This window comes from Apus apus, chromosome 3 (assembly GCF_020740795.1).
Source record: "Apus apus isolate bApuApu2 chromosome 3, bApuApu2.pri.cur, whole genome shotgun sequence".
NCBI lineage: Eukaryota > Metazoa > Chordata > Aves > Apodiformes > Apodidae > Apus > Apus apus.
The window spans coordinates 110,605,726-110,627,428 of NC_067284.1; the positions used below are offsets into that span (position 1 = coordinate 110,605,726).

Sequence of the window (21,703 nt, forward strand, 5' to 3'; positions counted from 1 at the left end):
ACAGCTGGTTGCTTCAGGGGAGAACAAGAGAAAAACAATGAGATCATGAGCTTGGAGTGATGCTGATGAGCCACCACATGTTGTTGGCATTCTGGGTGGAAAAGCAACATAAATTCACCATTATTAGAAGGTGGGATTTGCAACACAACTTCTGAAGGTAGTGCAGGCCAATAGTGTCTGAGGTTTGATCATACTTTAACTCCTCATCACATGTTTAAAGAATTGAACTCTACAAGTAATTGACACAGCAAAATATTTTTATTTTTAATTTTTTTTTTAAAAAAAGTAATATTTTGTCTGTAACACTATTAGCTATTTAGAATTAAAATATTTTACAAAAATATATTTTTAACTTTAAAAATATAAAAGAAATAAGGATTACATATTCAAGAGTTAAATTCTAGTCCCAGAAGATTTTGGAGAAATACAGTCCTAAGTAAACACAGTGGTCTGTGATGCCCTACAGTTTCCAGAAAAAAGCATCTTTGTTATTCTGTAAGACTGTTGCAGATACACAAAGTTACAAAACATTAGAAATAGAAACAAAAAAACTAGAAAGGTTCAGTAAATCTTGCTGGGAAGCAAAAGGAGTTGCACAGTTTGTTACTGAAAAGTAACTGAAGTTGTTCTTGTCCTTCTCATCGACATATCTTATTAAAAGCTTTATAAAGCAAGATGTCACACCTCCAGCTCTGCACACAAGTTCAGTCTGTGTCGCCCAAGCACAAAGGCCACACAAGGTCAGACACTGACTTCACACTCTTCCCTAGCTGTTCTCTTGGGTAGCTCTTACCCCACTGTACCCACGTTTACCATAAACATTCCTCAGTCAAACTCCTCACGTGCACACTGATGTCCCCTGGTTTAGGACCAGGACCAAAACCCCTGCAACATGATGAATTCTGCTTCCCTAGGGATGAATACAACCATAACCCCACCAAAAAACAGTGTGGCACCAGTTACAAGAGCTGAATGACTGCTCAGTCAGAGAGTGGCATCAAGCAATTAATACAGAGAAGAGCTTGTAGAGCGACCTACTGGCTGGCAGCGACAAACTTCACAGGCACTTTCTATCCTTCCAGGAATCCTTCCAAAAAGGGTGAAGCAATAAAGCATTGTCATGCATTTTAGAATGCCTGAACCATCACTTTGCTTCAACAACTGTAACTTCTGAAAAGACTCTAACCTAGGAGTAGATGGCAGTGGAAAACATTTGGAAAAAAAACATCAAGTATTTACAAAGACAAAAACAGTTACCACCAACCATCTTTTTGAGCAGGCAGGAGCCATTAATTTACATTGCATATTGGAACTGGTTTAGTGTGAACATCAGGCTTGTCTCAGTAATGTAAACGTTGCTTCCAAAATTTCTACTTCCTGATCATTGATTTCAGATGCTCAAGTTTGTACTCTTCTATGAAGCCTTCAACAATATCCAGAGCTTTGACTTTCACTAGAAGGAGAAGGACTTCTTCTGCTTCATTACTATAAAATTCAAAAAAAGGAAAAAAATATATAGTAGCACATTTATGTACCTGACTTAAAGTACACTTTATTAATTTTAAGAAGAGTCAAGCATCCTCCTCCTTGGCCACTTCTCATCAGTGACCTTGGCTACACTGATCAGAAACAGGGCCCAGCAACTAGTGCCTCAAACCATCACATTAAACTAGAACAGCAGAATCACTCCTTTACACTATGGGCTCCATCTTTTGTTTTATGTTTATACGTGATAAGAATATCCTTGAAGATGTCAAATATAGGAGTTAAGTCTTTCACACCAAGTATAGGATGAGGTGCTTGAATCCCAAGGAAAGCCTTATCAATTACCTGTGGTTATTCTTGTGTAGCACACGGGCACATTGCAGCAAGTGCTGGCAGAAGTTGAGTAACTCAGGGAGAGTTGATCCACTTTTAAGATCTTGGAACCATCTCTCTGGGAGACACGAAACCACCTGTTCATAAAATAGTATTTCCAAAAAGTTTAAAAACCAAAGTGTGTCAAAATAACTCTGTCACATCACTTCTGACAGTGACTTTTTGGAAGGTTTGGTCATTATTAGTAGTGTTTTTTCTTTGAAACCAAGATTGATTATCCCTGCAAGTAGTTATTCTGAAGAACCCATGGACCAATATTTGCTCTAAAATGTTTGCATGCCAAGGTCATACAAAAATTTAAATTTAAAAATTTAACATGTTTAGATTTTGAATATTTTAAATATTCCATCTTCAGTTTTGACCCCTCTTCATGGAAAAAAAACCACAAAACCACAAAAAAACTTTTCACATATACCCTCTTCCAATGTACATGTTATCTTTTACCTTACTACACTTCTCTATATTATCCTGCCCTGGTGGTGTGTTTAAGATGTTCAGAAGAAGGTAACGGTTCAGCAGCTTCTTCAGTCCCAAATCACGGACTGTATCTTCCTGTACAATCCCATCCCAAAGAACAACATTGGAGAGCAGCTGCAGTAATGAAGAAACAGAATATATATACTTGGTGGCTGGAGGTTTGCTAAAACAGTATTACAAGTTTTATGTAAGATTAAGATTAAAAAGCTATTATGTCCATCCAATTTCAGTACTCAAAACCCAGGATTCACACTCTCCAAACTGTTGGCACTGATGAGCTGCATGTGGTAAATAATCACCAGAGAGGGCAGTGATAGGACAAGGGGTAATGGTTTAGAACTGAAAGAGGGGAGATTTAGGTTAGACATCAGGAGGAAACTCCTCATCATGAGAGTAGTAAGGAACTAGAACAGGTTGCCCAGGGAAGCTGTGGAAGCCCTGGAGGTGTTCAAGGCCAGGCTGGATGAGGTTTTGTGCAGCCTGGTCTAGTGAAAGGTATCCCTGCTCACAGCAGGGTGATTGGAACCTGATGATCTTTGAGGTCCCTTCCAACATTAACCATTCTATAATTCGATCAAGCAGGATAATTAATTTTACATGTGCATCTGAACTGTACCCTAGTATTTGTATATATGACCTCCGAAGGTTAGAAAAAGCATTTTACCCTTCTAATAGATTAGCAGTTTGCTAGAGCCCAAGCAGAAGAAGACAACTATGCTTTATTCTTTTCACAGAAGAGCTAACAGTCTAATCTGAAAGCATGAAAGAAGGAAAGAGTATTTAAGAACACACGCCACACCCTCCCCCTTCCCCCAGAAATACAGACCAAGGACAGGAGGCATTTGATTCTAAGTGAACTCTCAGAGGATCCAAGGCTGAAGTAAAACAGGTACTACATCTGCTCAGATTACATGGAGTTCCTCGTAACATGAGAAGATTGGTAGCCACAATTCATAGCAGCACAGAAAGTTCTTTGGTTTTGATCTCAGTATTAGGTACTGAGAGTTTTCTTCTGTTGCACCATCACTAAAAACCTTTATAATTATAGTCTTTTTTGAGTCTGATGTAAGAACATGACTGTCTTCTTCCTTAACTCAGACTAGGTTCATTTCAAGGTAACTGTTACTTTCAAGGTATTTTAACCTCACAGACACAGCCTGCTATCTTTGCAGTCACCAGTCAAAAAGCACTCAGAAAGCCCACCACCTTTGCACATTTCTCTGGAGTATCTGATGGGACACTTCCCTCTAACAGCCCAAGAAACCAAAACTTGGATCAAAGTGAAAGGAGTGCTTCCACTGGCCAGCATTCCTCAGGGAAGTGCACAGCATAATAACAGGAGTACTCCGAGCCCTGAAGCTACACGCTGTATCCACACTAGGGAAGGGAGGCAATACCAGGGTACAAACACTGAACTTCCATTAACTGTACTTCTGTCTTAGAAGAATTCCTGGCTCACTTCTCATCCAAGTTACTCGGTATTCTTCCATACAATTTCTAGGCATGGTTTAGAGGCCATTCCTAATAAGCACTGTAAAGATGGGAACTGGACTGCATGCCAGGAAACTCTTCCCCTTAGCAGGAACATGTCTTAATGTTGAAGTAGTACTATTAAGTTTTAGGTAGAATGAATCACTCAAAGAGTTACAATACTGTGTGATTTATTATGCCATTTGCTTAGCTTCACTTACTTAGCATGAGCAGCTAGATTTGCTGAAGCCTTGAGCCACAACCTGTAGATTTGCACCTAGATTTACTCAGCATGTACCTACTGAGTCAAAACAGGGCCTAAATAAGTAAGTGAATACAGAGGCTTCAAGACTACAACCATCAACAGCAGCTGTAACTAGACCAGGTAACAGCCTGTCTGAAGACAGTGAAGGAATCTGGTGAGTATTAACACCCCAGACCCAAATACTACTACTGGACCAAACCAGTCTGCAAGAGTGTAATTACTCAAGAGATTTCTGACTGACTGCAAACTATTATTTCACTACAAGTTTTAAAGAAAAAAACAGGTGTTTTCTCTACCTTAACAGCTGACCAAAACCGCCGTTCTTGAAATTTTGAACATAGTGATGATTTGTCTTCCACAGTACTGGCCATGGAAAGATAAAAAATAAGGATTTAATTATTATTTGCTTTTATAAGATGATAACCAGACAATTAATCTCCTAGATAATGATTAATGTTAATTCTGGAATTCGTTCAGCAGTGACAGCCGCAACCAGGATAAAGGTCTGGGGAAACAGCTGACAATTGGAAGCCATTATAAAAAACCACCATGAGATAATTTCCAACAAAATTAGCAATTGGAAATAACTATGCCTATATTTAATGGATTCAGATCAAAACAGCATTGCTTAGAACCAAACACCAGCTTTAGCAAAGCTCCTCTCATGTCTGTATCTGAACCACACATCTCCCAGACTTCTACTCGTCCCCATATTTGAACTAGAATAACAACAGGCATCAACAACAGAAATCCTATTTTAGGAATGACAGGAGGAACTGGGGGACATGCACACGTGACATCAGATCCCCTAAACTAACACAGACCCTCAGATATAAGTTGCTATGCTAAAAGCAGACTATGGATCTCTCATACTGGAAAGTTTTTGTCACATAAGCAAAAAAAGCTTTAAGCCAGTGGTGTTACTCTTATTAGAAAGTTCAGGAACAGGAATAAGGCTTCATAACTTTTCCTAAATTAAACCAGTAAGAAGGCATGTCTAGCCCAATAGCTGTTAATGGATGTCTACAATATTTCATCTATATCTGTGGGAGAGAAGAGCAGAGGAATTTAAACAGTTTAAAGGAGTCCCAGAGTCAGCTTACCTTTTAGGATAGAGAGGAATAAACACGTCTTCCTCAACAGATTTCTTCATTCTTAGGACAACCATGTTGATCAAATCCTATTAAAAAAAAAAAAAGATTATTGATGTGTCCTCACAAGAAAGACTTAATCTTCTGTTTGTAACAACTTCCGTGGTTATTTTGTTCATCTAGAAGTATAACATACTCATTAGAGCTAACTACAGTTTCATGTTTATTTAGCACACTTTGAGATCATTAATACATCAAAAAGAGTAGAGAAATCACAGCTGCAATTATCTATAGGGTTAGCCTAGAGGATTTTTTAAAGTTATTTCCCTAAGTGAGGCCTTTTTTTTTTTTGCACATTAATTTGCAAGGCAGCAGGAAAACTACAGATTAAGAACAAAATAAAGTTATACTCATAGGATCTCCACAAAAAGCAGTGAAATTTTATATAAAAATGAAATAATCACCATAGCTAGGAATAGTAAGGTTTTTAGACATGTTTTTAGGTGCCATGGATTGTTACAAACCTTTTTTTAAAAACCTTTTTTATTTAAAGTTCTGGTTTACTTTATTTTCTGTCCTAATGGTATCTTCGCTAAAGTCTGTTGTACCACTTGACAAGCCACTTTTCTAAGGCATAAACATTTCCTTAAAAATACTACTTTTCTTACTCAGGACCTAAACACCCACCCATTTCACCAGTTTGATATAAGATACACTTCCAGATTTATACCAGAGTAAAACTGGAATCAGGCTGAAGAGAGGCATACTACAGTCACTGTGTAGTATACAAAAGTGTACAAAAGTTATTAAAAGATTCCTAAGGTTACAGAAGTAGTTCTTCTCCTAACCAATTACCTAACCCTTGAGGATTTTAAAATTCTGAAATTCTGGAGTTACTTTATTAAAAAACCCACAACTTTATAAGTTGACCATTGAAGCATCAATAGCATATAAATCTTAAATTTTGAAAAATAATTAAATGCAAATTTAATTCTAACCATTGCCCGTGCAGTGAAGCAAGATCAGATTTATAACCAGATTCTTTATGACCTAGGTTTTTATGACCTAGGTACAGGCAGAATCTTCTAGAAACAGGGGCTAATTTCTGCCTCAAGAATGACCCATTTCCCAAAATCTTCAATAACAACAGCATCAGAGAGAAGGAAATTTAACTTAAAGTGACAAAATGAACAAGAAATCAGAACTGAACAACCTCAGGGTAATGTTCTCAGTGCCTGCAGGAGCACACACAGCAGAACAACTTCTCCCTTTCCCCATCACCACAGGAGCCTTTACCTCTTTTGCTCGACTGCATTCATTTTTGGAAAGGGCTTGTTTTTCAAAGATGTTATTGCAAAGCTGTACAAGGTTCTTTGTCTGTGAAGCAGATAAAGGATCCCACACATTCTTTACAAATGCTAGGAGGGAAAAAACAAAGGAATTTTATTCATGATCCACAGGTGGTTATCCACTCTAGTTTCAAGGCACTACAATATAGCAAGAGCAAATATATAAAAAGACCTCACTAAAAATAACCTTAAAAAGAGGCTACCTTAGCCACACCCTATAGAACTAGGTAATCACTACATTTTCAAGACCATCTTACTATACCTGTAATTTTGGGAAGAATAGTTTTTTCAATCACTCTACGCAAAACTTCTTGATCAGGATCATCATCCCTTTTTGATCCAGGTAAGTTTTTGGCATCACTGAATTCTTCTATAGCTCTGAACCAGGGCATCTCTTCCAAATCTGTAAAATTCTGCCCAAAGACCATCCCTGTTAGCTAAGCAGCTGGTTAGGATTAAAAGAAAAGCTCCACTCACCAATATCTCAGATTCCCACTTAATTTCCCATCCACCCTCATCACTCAACAGGCCAAAACAGGTGATCTAGGAAAACTAGATTTGAAGGTAGAATTTAAAGGGTGGGATTGTTAAAGTGTTTTCAAAGAACACAGGAGAATTATTTTTACAAGGTGTGTTGCAAAAGGGGCTGGAGGTAAGGGGAAAGGAAAAGTTAAGAACATTCCAACCACATGCTTCAGTTTGAGACCACCACAATATCTATTCATTTCTAATGCACTGTGCTATGTATAGAAAAAAACTCTCATTTTTCATATTCATAGATAATACACAAACACACAATTTTTAAATAAAAAGTCAGCTGGTGCACCTACCTCAAGAGGATTCCAATTTAATAAGTGAAATCTGATCAATGGATTTAATAGCTTAGGCAGGCAGAAACTGATATAAGCATCACAGTAAGATTCAGGAAACTTCTCCTTCCATTCCTGGAATTTCAACAGGATTTTTCTGATGTCACAAAAATCTGTATGTACATCTTCAAAGATTTTCCTACTATCCTCTAAAATGTTATCTGTGGATAATATTCATTGGGAATAAAAAGAAACAATCACAGATTTTATTGAGGCATAAACCAAACAGTTTATGCACCTATAGGACATGAGAAGTATGGCAATTACATTTGTTAACTCTTTTTTACACATCTGACACTGAAACAGGTTTTAAAATCAGCTCAATGGAAAACCCAGTTTTGAGAAAAAAAGCCATCAGAAGACCAAAAATAGGCAAGTTTTGTCATGACTTATTCCACAGGTTTATACAATCACTGTTTCAAACTTCATGCCACAGTGATAAAATTTCAGACAAAAAAAACCCTTTTGCTGCTATCTGGAGGTAACAGCTTGCTTCTTTTCATCCATTCATTAAGAATAATTGAAACACCAACCTTTAATTAACTCTGTCTTCAGAAAACAAATTTATTATACAAAACATGTTGTAGTACTGCATAGAGTATTGTCAGATCAGCTTTGGCATAACCTAAAAGAGCTTTCTTCCTCTTGAAAGTATCATGTGTAACCCACCACACCATAACTCATACCAAAAGAAATCTACAACCATCCATCTGTCCCTCCCAAGTCATGAGTTGGAGCTGTCTGAATGCATTTCTTTCTTACAGTGTGTAACTAAGAAAATGTATCTCAAATGAAGATTTTATTCTCAAACTCAGATTGTATTTAAGAGATTTTATTTTAGGACAACACAGTAAGACTGCCACCAACCTTTGCTCTTCTGGAACTGGGTCACCTCTGCTGGAGTCAGCTCATCATCACTTGACATGCCCTCGTGGTGGTCACCTCCTCCTGAACACTCTCTCACTTGTCGTCTGCAAGTCCTGTATTTTGTAACAAACTCAAATGAATCCTCCTCCCCATGTGTGCAGGAGGAAGCTTAACAGAAAATAACCCAGCTTCAACAAGTCTACTAGAAGCAAGATGTGAGAGCAACAACCTAAGGAAATGCAATCAGGGACCAACAGCAATTATGTAACCAAAACGACACAAAACTGTGGAAGGAGAAGGGGCTTTGGGAACTGACACAAAAGAGATTACAGCCCTGTCTCTCATCTTCCCTAGGAACTGTGTAACAACCTTCACTTCACCTCATGATGAGGCTAGGAACTCACCTCACCTGGAACACTAAACATCAAGCACAGTACTGGACACTGTCCCTGACAGATTTAGTGTAAACTGCTGAGCTCTCAACAGTCTCTGCCATCTCCATTCTGGATTACTTGTGAAACAACCCACCCAAGAACTGTGATGGCACCCCAAGTGCCAGTGGGGCTCAAAAAGCAACTGCCATGACACCAAGAACAACAACAGGCTGCAAGATCAATAGCTGGCATCTCTGCCACAGGAAAGTGATACATGATATGAAAGTGATATTGCATAAATACTTTTATATGTTTATTTATATCAATTAACATTCAAGGTTAACTGCTTCAAGTCGAAGTTCTTATTATACCTTTGCTCATCCATTAAAATTCCCAGGTTCCTGCTGCTTCAAAGTACAGTTACGAGTTGAGGCACCAATTCAACTGAAAAACTTTCAAAGGTTCCAACTATGGAAAAAATCAGTAGCAGTCTCTGACTATTATAGTATCCAAAATGTAGTACCTGGCCTCCACTGATAGCAGAGGAAGGGCTACATGCTGCTCTGCTTCACTCACTGCCACCACCACCAGCAACAATACTGCCCGATTCTTTTTGCTATCTATACAATAACACAAAATCATAGTTCTACAGAATGTCATTATTTTATTTATTAAAACAGGATAGAAAAAGCTTCTGTCATAAAGTTTTGTGAAGAGCCTCACTAAACACTTGCTAATTTCAAATAACAAGAACAAGAAGCGTTCAGATTCAAAATAACATGAAGAGACTATCATTAACAAATAGATTGTTTCCAAGTACTTGGAGTTTTGGAAAGCAAATACCTACTTTTTTGTGTGTAATTTCATTCAGTAATCCTACAGGTTTACATTCATCACCACATAAGTGACAGAAAGCCAATGTACAGTACATTGCCAGAGTTAAGTGGACATATACATAACACCTACCTTCGATGTTCACACATTTCCAGAAGCTCTGCCTTCTCATCCCCTTCCAAACCACCATTAGTTGCTTTGCCATTCCCACCTACCAGAAGACAGAAACAGACAAAAGTAAGATGACATGATTTTTAAGTTCCTGTTTTCTCCGTAAGGAAGACGGATTCTCCTTCTATTGCTCTTCATTTGGAAAATACCCAAGGAAAAACCAAACCTCCTAATCAAACTCTAAGAGCTGCCAGAATAATGCACAGTAAATATTACTTCTGAACTGCACACAGTGGTTGTTCCCTTGATGGTAAGGTGAGTTTGATGACATTCCAGTCAATGTCCAGTGCTTCCCAATCCTGAAAAGGAAGTTAGTGCCTTCCACAATAGGTTCTTAGCAGTGTGAAAGGCAAGTGTAGGGGCCTAATTTCATCCCATGTGTCAAAAATTAAATCATGCAATAAACTCAAATAACTTCTGAGGTTTGGTTTCAACATTGAAATGGAAATTAAATCCCTGATTTACACTATTTAAAATTATAGCATTTAGATTTCAAGACTAGTCAGCTCCCTGTTGTCTCCTGTTATCTGAGTGGCCACTGTGTGACCCAATTACCCCTACTCTGATTCTTCAGTCCCACACAGAGGCAGACACCAGAAGAAGCATTTTCTAGTTGGGCCATTCATTTGCAGCACTATTAGCTGGCTGAGGTGTATAACACGCCAAAAAGATGCATGTTACTACTCAAGTATTATCATGTAAGAAAAAAAAAGCCTTTCCACTACATTAAATACCACTAGAAACATAATTAAATGTGCTGTTAAACATGGAAGTACAGTCTCATTTGTAATGAGCTTGAAGTTAAATCATTTTAATGGAAATTATGGCATTATTCCGCTCCACTCTCATGAGACCCCACCTGGAGAACTGCATCTAGTTCTGGGGCCCCTAACAAAAGAAGGACATGGAGCTGCTGGATCAAGTCCAGAGGAGGGCAATGAAGCTTATCAGAGGGCTGGAGCACCTCTCCTATGGAGACAGGCTGAGAGTTGGGGTTGTTCAGCCTGCAGAAGAGAAGGCACCACAGACCTCACAGCAGCCTTCCACTACCTGAAGGGGCTACAGAAAAGCTGGGAAGGGGCTTTTTACAAGGGCACAGAGTGATAGGACATGGGGTAAACAGCTTTAAACTGGAGAAAGATAGGTTTAGATTTGATATTAGGAAGAAATTCTTTAGTGTGAGGGTGGTGAGACACTGGAACAGGTGGCCCGGGGAAGTTGTGTAGGCCCCCCCAGAAATTGCTGACTTAAACAACTCAAAATTGATCAAGTGTTTGGTCATGTTATGTTCACTACTAAGCCAGAGAAAAATCATGAGGTGAGGATTTCAGCTGAGGTATAACACTGACAAGGGAAAAGGGAAAGGATATTAAAGGTGAGAATAAAACACTTCACCCAAAACTAGTAGTTACGTACTTCTGCTCAAAGAGCAAATATTTCAATAAGAAAATCACTTTTAACTTCATACTAACTTGTGAGATGCTGAATGTAAGCAGATTCGTTTTTCAGCTCATCTTGCCTTCGTTTCAATAGAGTCATGGCTTGTTGTTGAAGAAGTACATGTACAGTCAACTCTCGCTCATTAATGTATTTCAGCTGAAACACAGGAAGCAGCAATCAGGTTTTCAATCAAGTAAAATGCAAAAGGAACGAACAAAAACCAGTTTGCAGTACTTCACTAGAACCAAAGTATTACAGATTGACAAGTATCTTTGGAAACACTGAAGTTTTTCAAACTGTTTTGTAAGACTGAAAGACACAGACTAAACACCAGTTTGCTCATCATGGGACTACCCAGGTCGTCACACAAAAGGGTTAAACAGGTCACTACTGGTGCACTTTCAGTTTGCTTTTGAGCCACTGGCCATTAAAGCAAATGCATTAATTAATTATCCTAAAGTTACAAAAAGAGACTCTCAATTACAATGCAATCAAGTGACATAATTTACATTTCATAGCACTATCTATAGAGAGTCATTCTTCCTCCAGTAACATTTTTTTTTAATTCAATAGAACCTAGTGAAACCACAGCTTTAGTCAGTACACCTGTATTAGCTTCATCATCACTTTAGGTCAGGGTTGATTTGCTTTCCCTATGTTTTTTCTTCCTGTTAACATTTCTGATAGAATTCATTTTTAACTTGGTGGTTTCACCTATTATTCCCAAACAAAACCCCCTCATCTTTATTTGACAGAGTGGACAAGGAAAATATACATACTTTTTCATTCAAACAGTTGATCAAGTTTTCTACATATGTTTTCATGGCTCTGTAGAATTTGTAATTTAGAGCTGCATCTGAAGACTTCTCTAACTCCTGCACAGTCATCTTTGAACTTTCAATGTCCTCCATGTATTTTTCATACTCCCTCTGGTGGGCACGGTGCACATCCTGCAGTGATGTTATCCTAAAAAAGAACAACCCAGATAACTAAAACTATTGCCAAGTTACCAGCTGATTAATTACAAACCATTTTCCCCAATAATCACATAGAAAATATTTGACTGCACTAATAATAGTACTTGCATTTGAGCTAAGAAGCCTTGAAAGACTCACAGAATCTTAACCAAGAGAAGCATGGAATGTAGACAAGTGTTATGCTTTGGAGACCTAAATGTCACTTGCACAGTGCTAACTTTGAATCACCACTAACAGGTGGTCCTGCTTGAGTGATGTCTTTCTATGAAGGGGCGACCCACTTGGTGGATGAGGTAAAGGCTGTGAATGCCATCCTACCTAGACTTTACTAAAGCCTTTGACACCATTTCCCACAACATTTTCCTGGAGAAACTGGCTGCTTACAGCTTGGACAGGTGTATCCCTCAGTTATGATTTGAGCAGACCCAGCAAATTGTTGACACCTGAAAGAGGAACTAGAGAGAGAGGGTCTTCAGAACCCTGAAGGACCCAGGAGACAGATCAGAGAGGGGTCAGTATTCCCTCCTGTGCTCTGCACTGGTGAGGCCACACCTTGAATCCTGGGGTCAGTTTTGGGCCCCTCACAACAAGAAGGACACAGAGGTACTGCAGCGTGTCTAGAGAAGGGCAACAAAGCTGGTGAGGAGGTCTGGAGAACAAGTCTTATGAGGGGCATCTGAGGGAACTGGGGGTGTTTAGTCTGCAGAAAAGGAGGCTGAGAGGAGACCTATTGCTCTTAAAAGAAGGTTCTAGTGAGGTGGGGGTTGGTCTCTCCTACCAAGTAACAAGCGACAGAACAAGAGGAAATGGGCTCATTTCTGTCAGGGGACTGGATATCAGGAAAAATTTCTGCACCAAAAGAGTTATCAAGCACTGGAACAGGCTGCCCAGGAAAGTGGTTGAATCACCATCCCTAGATGTATTTAAAAGATGTGTAGATGTGGTGCCTGGGGACATGTTTAGTGGTGGACTTAGCAGCGTGCTAGGTTAATGGTTGGACTTGATTTTAGAAGTGCTTTTCAACCTAAGTGATTCTTTGACATTTTATCTAGATCACTCAATACACCACACTTTCCAAAACCATAAAATGCCTAATATTGTGATATCACATTACACTGACTCTATCATGTCCATACTAGCTTAGTGTTAGTTGCATGGACAGCAGTGCCTGCAAGCCCTCACCATGTGCTCACTACTAAATACAAACCAACTGAGGACTCCTGCTGCTAGTAGGTGATAAAACCCAGGAACCTGTGTCTACAGCTGTCATTAGTAGGTAGGTAGCACAGGAACGTTTACAGATATTACACCTCAGCCTCCTCTTTTTTTCCTGTTCCCTCCTTACGTATCCCAAGCGACTGCTCAGCTTGAGCAAGCCTGTAACAGATCCAAGAAAGAGACTTACTTCACTTCCCTGAAGTAGGAAACACATCTCAATGGAAATAATTTAACTAAGCTATTGTTCTCTACTGTGCTTGAAGTTAAAAAAGCTATTTCAGCACTTGGTATGTTTAATACATCTATAAAGTTTATATTAAATAGCTAAAAAGGTTCCCCCTCCCCTCCAAATAAATTTCCCATTCTTGATAGCTTTATTCTCATTTTTCTTCTTTGATTCTCTACATAAATTCCTACTTCATTGTACTCATTCCTTTCAGATGACTATGGCAAGGAAAGCATGCAATTCCACAAAAAAATGTAGTTGTAACTCTTGAAACAAGCAGATGAATGATGCTCTGCACAAGGCAAAGCACAGACACAAGGAGCTCAGTGCAAGCCCACAGCACACATTTATCTTCAGGCTATATAACGTTACTTGTCTAAACTTATCTGAACAGCTGCTCCTCAGTGCTCTGAGAGATGACAGGAGATGGCTTACCTTGGATACCTAACCCCAGCTGTCCTCACACACCCTCTTGGAGGTTCCCACCTCCATCCCAGGACACTTCAGCTGCCCATAGTGCAGCTGAACTGCTAAAGAAAAGTCACAGCCGATCACACTATTGAAGAAAAAAATTCAAGGCAGGTTCTAGTTTGTCTAAACAGGCTGTAGGGACTTCACTGCTGCTTTAGAAATACTGAGCTATTTTTGCAGCTGGTATATAAACCACCATCAGAGGGCTAGGACTGTCAGCTGCATAGAAGCATAGAATCAAAGAACTATTCAGGTTGGAAAAGCCCCTTGGGATCGAGTCCAACCATCATCCCTACTCTACAAAGTTCTCCCCTAAACCACATCCACCAACACCACATCCAAACGACCCCTAAACACATTCAGGGATGGTGACTCAGCCACCTCCCTGGGCAGCCTATTCCAGTGTCTGACCACTCTTTCTGTGAAAACAAATTTCCTCATGTCCAGTTTAAACCTACCCTGTTGCAGCTTGAAGCCCTTGCCTCTTGTTCTGTCGCTAATACCTGTGAAAAGAGACCAGCACCAACCTCTCTACAATGACCTTTCAGGTAGCTGTAGAGACTGATGAGGTCTCCCCTCAGCCTAAACATTCCCAGCTCCTTCAAGCGTTCTTAGTAAGATTTATTCTCTAGGCCCTTCACCAGCTTTGTTGCCCTCCTCTGTACTCGCTCCAGCACCTCAGAATCTCCCTTGCACTGAGGTGCCCAAAACTGGATGCAATACTCCAGGTGTGGCCTCACCAGTGCTGAGTACAGGGGTTCAATCACCTCACTGCTTCTGCTGGTCACACTATTTCTAATACAAGCCAGGATGCCATTGGCTTTCTTGGCCACCTGGGCACACTGCTGGCTCATATTGAGCCACCTGTCAATCAGAACCCCCAGGCCCCTTTCTGCCAGACACTTTCCAGCCACACTTCCTATGCTCTAGTTGAAGTTTTGCTTGCTGGGCAAATGTAACATTGAACCAACACTCCTGTGAAAAACTACCAGCAAGGATAAAAAGCTGCTGGTATTTAAATGAACTCACTCTCTAAAATGTAAGTTGATAAAACACTCTTGAAAAGTCCAAATGCTCCCCTACAACAAAGCATTGCCAGTTAGTTAAAAATTTGTAGTACTCTACTGGACATCATAACAGGTATATTACATATTAAATACTCCAACAATCCTCCAACAACTCTAGAAAAATAGTAAGACTTCAAAACTTTTATTTCTCATTCTGTGACAAAAACTCAACTCAAAAGCTAAGTTCCTAAGAGCAGGATTTACCTTTCAGTCAGTCGCTTCTTCACTATTTCCAAGTTCACAGGTGGAAGAGAAACAGAGGGATCAAACTTTGGTTTAGCTGGTTGAAATGTATGCAGGGAATCATCATCATAAGTTTCCTACAAGAATTTTAAGTGTGAATTTTTAATACATCATTTACACAAGTTTTCCTTCTGCAGCTCTGCAGATTAACAAGACATATCATTTGAATACACAAGGTATATGGCATAAAGATGCTCATTTCAATAATCAAATTAAGTACAGAAAATGCTGTACAGAAAAGTACGACACAAAAGCAAGGAAAATTAAGTCTAAAAAACTGCATATACATGTTGTATGAAAGCAAATAGCTCACACACATATTAACAGCACCATGAAATCCATAATTTAGGGTACACTTAAGTTGCTGTCTTGGTCTGAAAATATTAAAATAGCTTTCAGTAATGCATAATGTTTCTATACTGACACATGAGACTTCACTAGTACCAAGACTCTGAATATAAAATGTAGAAATAAACTACAGCCAAGCAGTGATGGCAATATCTGATTTCACAAATATCTTCGGGTTTTAAAGCTATTTGAACATATTTCTGATAAATTATCTGCCATCTATTTTCTCACAGTAAACTTTGCTACTTCCCCCAATAAATATGAATGCTACCTTCTCAGAAAGCCAATGGCCAAGAGAGAGATTTTTCTCTCTGACAACTCAACTGTAATTGTAACTACAGAAGGATTCCACTGTATTTTAGCTTATAATTTAGAGTACATTCTAAAACAACACAAGTTTGTATGTTGAAATCAGATGAAGCAATCAAGTCCATGACTAAAAGCATCTGCTACGAAAAATTACTGCAGTTTCCTAAACAGCAGAAATTAACAGTCTCCCAGTATGAGGACCTAAGAGCATGAAACTTACTTGAAATTCAACAGCAGAAAGATGTAACTTCCTCTCAGTCCTCTAACTACTCCCATTTAACAGGCTACTCCCATTTAGCAGACAAACATTTCTACAACTGCCTATTTCAACATAAAAACTAATTCATAATTTCCTAGTCTGATTCATGGTATGTGATTCAAGCCAGGAGCAAACCTGCCAGCTCTCAGAAGATACACAGTTTATTTTGGCCAATCAGAAAAAAGACAGAATTCTACTGAACTGTGAAAAGAGCTCTCAGATTGCCACACAACAGAAATTTAGCATAATAAAAGAGTAATTTTTGCTCTGTGACTTTTTAGCATTTGCATGATTTGCATACTCTTGCTTTCAAGATCCCTTGCACAGCTACAAAAAAATCAGGGATTACAGATTTTCACTGCCATCTTCCCACATTTCTAACCATTTTTTCCTTGAGGAATCAGGAGTGTAACTTCCCAAAAACCTTCCTAGTGAGAGGGCAGGCAGGACATATGACAGTACTCCAGACAAGCTCTCTTGCCAGTGAACAAAAAGTACCTTCCAACAGTTAGGAAAGTATGTGTCACCTGAGAGAGTTTAATGGCTTTCTTTATTTGCTGTTCTTCCCAGTCAATTTGTGCTTCATCTTCACTTGATTCATCTCTCATAGACACTGGAAGTTAAAACAATCATTATTAGATATAAATTACATCCTTTATTTTTCCCCTCTTGTGTTCTCCTCCCTCTGAAGCAACAACAATTTTCCCAGCCACATCTGGGAAGCAAAACACACAAAAACCAGCAGAAGAAACACCTGCAGATGGAAGAGTTCCAAACTGAAAGGCATGGAAAGTTTGGAAACAGCTAGTGGGACCTCTCAAATTCACACCAACACTGATTTTCCCAACATACCATTTCTCATACTACTACTACTGCAGAATGAGAAACACAAACACCTTGCTTCTATGTCTCAAAGCAAAGCTGTGTGTAATACATGTGCACAGGACTGTAAGCATAGACTGTAACAGTGAATGACACTATACACAGCAAATACCCGAGTGTTCCAAAACGTACACTCCACTAAGGATACAGAAATATCTCATTAGCAACTACAGAATCAGCTCCTAGTTATGCATTCCTTATAACCTTTATTCAAATAATAAAGTAAAACAATGTTTCATCAACAAAACTATAAGCAGTTATAAGAGGATAAAAGCAATGGAAAAGCCAGATATGCTTTGCACACAATAGGTTTGCTCACTTCTGAAGGGCTGGGTTGTTGGGTTTTTAGTTTCCTTTTTCAAGAACAGTTATAATGTCACTGCAGGGAGAGCACTGAGAAGACTGGACCAGAAGCAGGATTTACAGCAACTTTACTCACCTTAAATTCTGTGCCTCCTACAAGGCAAATTTTTTTTTTTTTTGCAGTCAATGAGGCCAAAAATAACATCTTAAAATACTTTCCAAAGCATCTGCCACCACTAGGTTAGTGAGACCTAAACCAGGTCAACACCCCATAAAAAACATAGGGGTCTTGGTAAAAAGCTATATGGCTGATACTTGAGGAGTAAAGCCTTGTGCTGCACTCACTCTTTACTGGAGAAGTCCCACATTCCTCCAGGTATCATTAAAACAAAGCCACAACCACTGAGAGAAATGGCCCAAACTCACCCATGTGTTCAGTCATCCTCTGCCTAAGAGTTTTCATCTGAGGAGCAAAACTGAGATTCTTCATATCAAACTCATCTTCACTCTCTAAATCACTGCTTTCTCTTCTTTGAGAGACCTGATGACTCTTTGAAACATCCAGTGGAAGATAATCAGCCTGTGTCCTGGCCAAGTGACGTTTCCTCCGAGCAGCCTCTATACAAGCTGCACTGGGGGTATTACCTGCATTGAAGAGAAAGAAAATGTAAGCAAAATACTAAAAATGCAAAACTCTGTATCACTCCTAATGTCACCTAATATCAATTATCACCACCGTTCAGGATCACTGTACAATTCTGAATATAGGACACTAGGTATTTTCCTGTTAAGCTCACCACGTTGAATATAAGAAGATAGAAAAGCATCATTAAAAAAGTGGCTCTTGGTTTAAAAACAAAGCTTGGCCTTTTTTCTTTTAAATAACTAGCTGATAGCCAGTCCTCCTTTTTTTCGTCTTCCTTGGTAAGTCTACAAAGGAATCCCAAGTTTACAAATCAGCACAAATGAGGTTATATTTTAACCTCATGAAGGGAATTGTGCATCACCAAATAGGACTTTTTTTCTGATTTTCTTGCAAAAACAATCATCATAATTTCTGATCCATTTCCAAAATTAGCACAGAAGTACAACAAACTTCTGCAACCAAAAACATCGGGGAACTGTCACTATTCCTTCAGAGAAAGGGTAGCCTTGACTCAGCACAAATAAGGTACCTACAACTTACACAATTTAAGCTGAGTAGGATTCATCTCATCTATCTTGTTACATACTACAAACATTATAAAATAACTTCCATTAAAAAAAATAAATCAAGAAAACTAACTTGGTGATAAATCCTTCCTCCTCTGTGGAGACTTGGATTCATTTTCAGAGTCTGAACTGTTGTAGTCCTCACTTAGTGAAGAAGAAGGTGCATTCTCCTCTTCCTCTTCTTCACAAATGCCTTTGGCGTTGCCAGTTCCAGGCTCCAACTGACAGATTTCTGCATTGGGGGAAAAAAGTAAGATTCATTATTTCAGTTTCAGCTGCTGGAAGCTGATATGCTATAACTGGTTACCAGTAACACCACCTTGCTGCAGCAAAGACTGGTTACTCATCTACCTCCACCTGTCATCATCAAAATGTGTGAAATCTTCCAGCACTCCAAGACAGCAACATTCAAGCCAGACCTTGTCTCAAATCAAAGCATCTGTGAGAGTCCTAAACTAGTATGTCTTTCGTAGACACAGATCACATTTACATGCACAAAAGCAGTGATAACAGCTGCCATATAACAAATGATTTATATCCTGATAGATTACAGCATGTTTGGATTCATCTCCCTTGACTTCCAATAACTATTTAGAAAGAGCTTCTTTTTTAAGCATTAACAATGAAGGAGTCCTTATTTCAACTGTAAAGGCTTAATAATCTGTCTTGTCTCTGATTATCTTCAAATTCTTTAAAAGCATTTATTTCTCTTTATCTGCCACTACATTTTCAGTTAAGTAATCAGATTACTGAACAACAAACGTGCCACCTGCTATGAGAGCATGAGGTCCACTTCTACAAGAAGTTCAAAAAATCTGATCCCAGTCACAAAGGGAATTATTCCTCAACCTAATATGGTTTTATCTGAACGCAGCAATTCGAGTGTATCTGTGATTTTACAAGTGCCAAAAAGGGAACAGAGAAGAAGAGAACTTTAGGACACACTCGCTTGTAAAACAGACATTTCACAAATATCCCCACTACTCAGGTCTTCTAAAGAACAGCCTCCAAGCTCTCATACTGTTTTACCGAGGTCATATGGAAAATAATTTAAGCAAAAATAGATTAAAATGTCTAAAGCAACGCTGTAGGCATAATCCTGGGTTTAATTAACAAGTAAAAAACATCTAACAGCAGCATTTGCACATCGCTCTTTGCTTACTGATTTTGTAACATATTTCCCTACCGATATTCCACAAAATATCGAACTGAAAAAGTACTTGCTTTTGCTTTCTTCGGTTTCTGTCTCTGCAGGCAGCCGGCTTTCCTTCTTCTGACTCCTAAAGACCACTTCCTTGAAGGACGGTTTTTTAATTTGAAAAGACTCCTCGTCCCCTACCCAGAACAGAACAGAACAGAGCCCCTCTGAGCAACACGAAGGCGGCCAGCAGCGGGCACGCCCGGGTGCGACCCAAGCCGGGGGGCACCGCGCCCAAGAACCGTCACCTCCGCGCCCGAAACGGGGCAGCCCAGCCTCCCCAGCACCCCGGCACCGAACCCACCCCGGCACCGAACCGGGGCTCCCGCAAGCCCCCCCCCCCCCCTCACCACCCGCCGCAAAAGCGACGGCCCGAGAGGCCGGGCCACGCACCCCGAGCCTCACCGGGCGGGCGGGCCGCGGCCTCACAGCTCGCCCCAGCGCTCCGCTCCGCTCGCCTCTGCCCTAAGCAGCTTCCGAAAGCTGCCCGGCCGAAAAGGCAGGGGGCACGGGGCACCGGCCAAGCGCCTTTACCGTGCGGTTTCTCCTCCAAAGCCCTGACGAGAGGCCCGCCCATAACGCAACACCCCCGGGGCTGGGCACCGGGCCGTGGGGGAGGCTCGGCCGGCCCCGGGGGCCGAGGATTGCACCGCCGGCCCTTACCTTCCCGCTCCTCCTCACTGCCGAAGCTCAGCAGCCCCTTTCCCGCCGGCCTCCCGGCTCCGGCCAGGCGCGGCCCTCGGCCCGTTCCCGCCTCTCCCCGCTCCTCCGCGGGCAGCGCTCCCTGCGCGGCGGCCCGGCTCCCCTCCGGAGAGGCGGCGGGGCGCCCCTCGCTTCCTTCAGGCTCCGCTTCTCGCTCGGAGCCGGAGCCATCCCCGCGGGCAGGCGGCGGGACCGGCTCCTCTTGCTCTTGCTCTTCTTCCTCCTCCTCCTCGCCGCTGCCGCCGCCGCAGGCCGCGCGCGGCCGGGCGCGGAAGTTGCGCCGGGGCCGCCGGAACATGGCGCGGGGCCGCGCAGCACCCGCGGGCGGCAGGCGGGGCCGGGAGGGGCCTGCGGGCGGCAGGCGGGGCCGGGAGGGGCCTCTGGGGCGCTGCTGGTCCGGCCCCTCGGCGAGAGCAGCCTCAGGCGGAGCGGGTGGGCCGGGATCGCGTCGGGGCGGCTTTTCTGACCCCTTCCGAGGAGGAGGGTCGGTAACCTCTCTGGGCAGCCTGCTCCCGCGCTCTGTCAGCCTCCAGGAAAGTCGCGCAGTCACAGAACGGTTTGGGTTGGAAGGGACAGACCATCTCCTTCCAACCCCCTGCCACGGGCAGGGACACCTCCCAGCAGACCTCGTTGCTCCGAGCCCCATCCAGCCTGGCCTTGAACGCTTCCCAGGGACGGGACCATCCAAAATCATCCCGGGAAACCTGTGCCAGTGTCTCACCACCCTCACAGCAAAGAATTTCTTCATAACGTCTAACCTAAACCTACCCTTTTTCAGCTTGAAACTGTCCTGCCTCATCCTGTCCACTCCATTGTAAAAAGCCCCTCCCCGGTTTTCCTGTAGCCCCTTCAGGTACTGGGAGGCCTCTCCAAGCTCTCCCTGGAGTCCTCTCCATGCTGAAACAGTCCAACTCTCTCCACCTGTCTTCATGTGAGAGCTGCTCCAGCCCCCAGATCATCTTTGTGGCCTCTTCTGGACTCATTCCAACAGCTCCACATCCTTCCCATGCTGGGGACTCCAGAACTGGACACAGTGCTGGAGCAGAGGGAGAGAATCCACTCCCTTGACCTGCTGGTCACCCTTCTTTTGATGCATCCCATAAAGTGAAGAAGTTTTCCCTCGTGTTCAGGTTGAACTTCCAGAGTTCTGGTTTGTGCCCGTTGCCCCTCGTCCTGTCACGGGGCACCACTGAGAAGAGTCTG

General features: G+C 41.3%; 1 protein-coding gene across 2 annotated transcripts; it reads right to left on the reverse strand.

The window, feature by feature from the left end:
• Nucleotides 1–239: 239 nt before the first annotated feature.
• On the reverse strand, nucleotides 240–20,814 carry GCFC2 (GC-rich sequence DNA-binding factor 2). Of its 2 annotated transcripts, XM_051613647.1 has the most exons (18): nucleotides 20,462–20,814; nucleotides 19,825–19,935; nucleotides 18,674–18,832; nucleotides 17,815–18,033; nucleotides 16,731–16,816; nucleotides 15,249–15,364; nucleotides 11,865–12,051; nucleotides 11,118–11,241; nucleotides 9,607–9,685; nucleotides 8,267–8,379; nucleotides 7,361–7,560; nucleotides 6,793–6,943; nucleotides 6,478–6,599; nucleotides 5,194–5,270; nucleotides 4,387–4,453; nucleotides 2,323–2,469; nucleotides 1,831–1,955; nucleotides 240–1,485 (listed from the first exon to the last, which is right to left on the reverse strand). In XM_051613647.1, the coding sequence occupies exons 1-18, from the start codon at nucleotides 20,796–20,798 to the stop codon at nucleotides 1,371–1,373; spliced, it is 2,535 nt and encodes an 844-aa protein (XP_051469607.1). In that variant the 5' UTR covers nucleotides 20,799–20,814; the 3' UTR covers nucleotides 240–1,370. The 2 variants fall into 2 exon arrangements, with proteins under 2 accessions (XP_051469607.1, XP_051469608.1); XM_051613648.1 differs by lacking the exons at nucleotides 240–1,485; nucleotides 1,831–1,955; nucleotides 4,387–4,453 and having other exon boundaries at nucleotides 2,324–2,469.
• Nucleotides 20,815–21,703: the final 889 nt, after the last annotated feature.

What these genes read in the sequence shown, in the direction of transcription:
- GCFC2 (XM_051613647.1), bottom strand. Translation starts at nt 20,798, where the DNA reads ATGTTCCGGCGGCCCCGGCGCAACTTCCGCGCCCGGCCGCGCGCGGCC. An exon ending in GAGGATGACTGAACACATGG is followed by an intron (nt 16,817 to 17,814) that starts GTGAGTTTGGGC and finishes TTTAACTTCCAG; the next exon opens with TGTCTATGAGAGATGAATCA. An exon ending in TCAACTGTTTGAATGAAAAA is followed by an intron (nt 11,242 to 11,864) that starts GTATGTATATTT and finishes CCTGTGTTTCAG; the next exon opens with CTGAAATACATTAATGAGCG.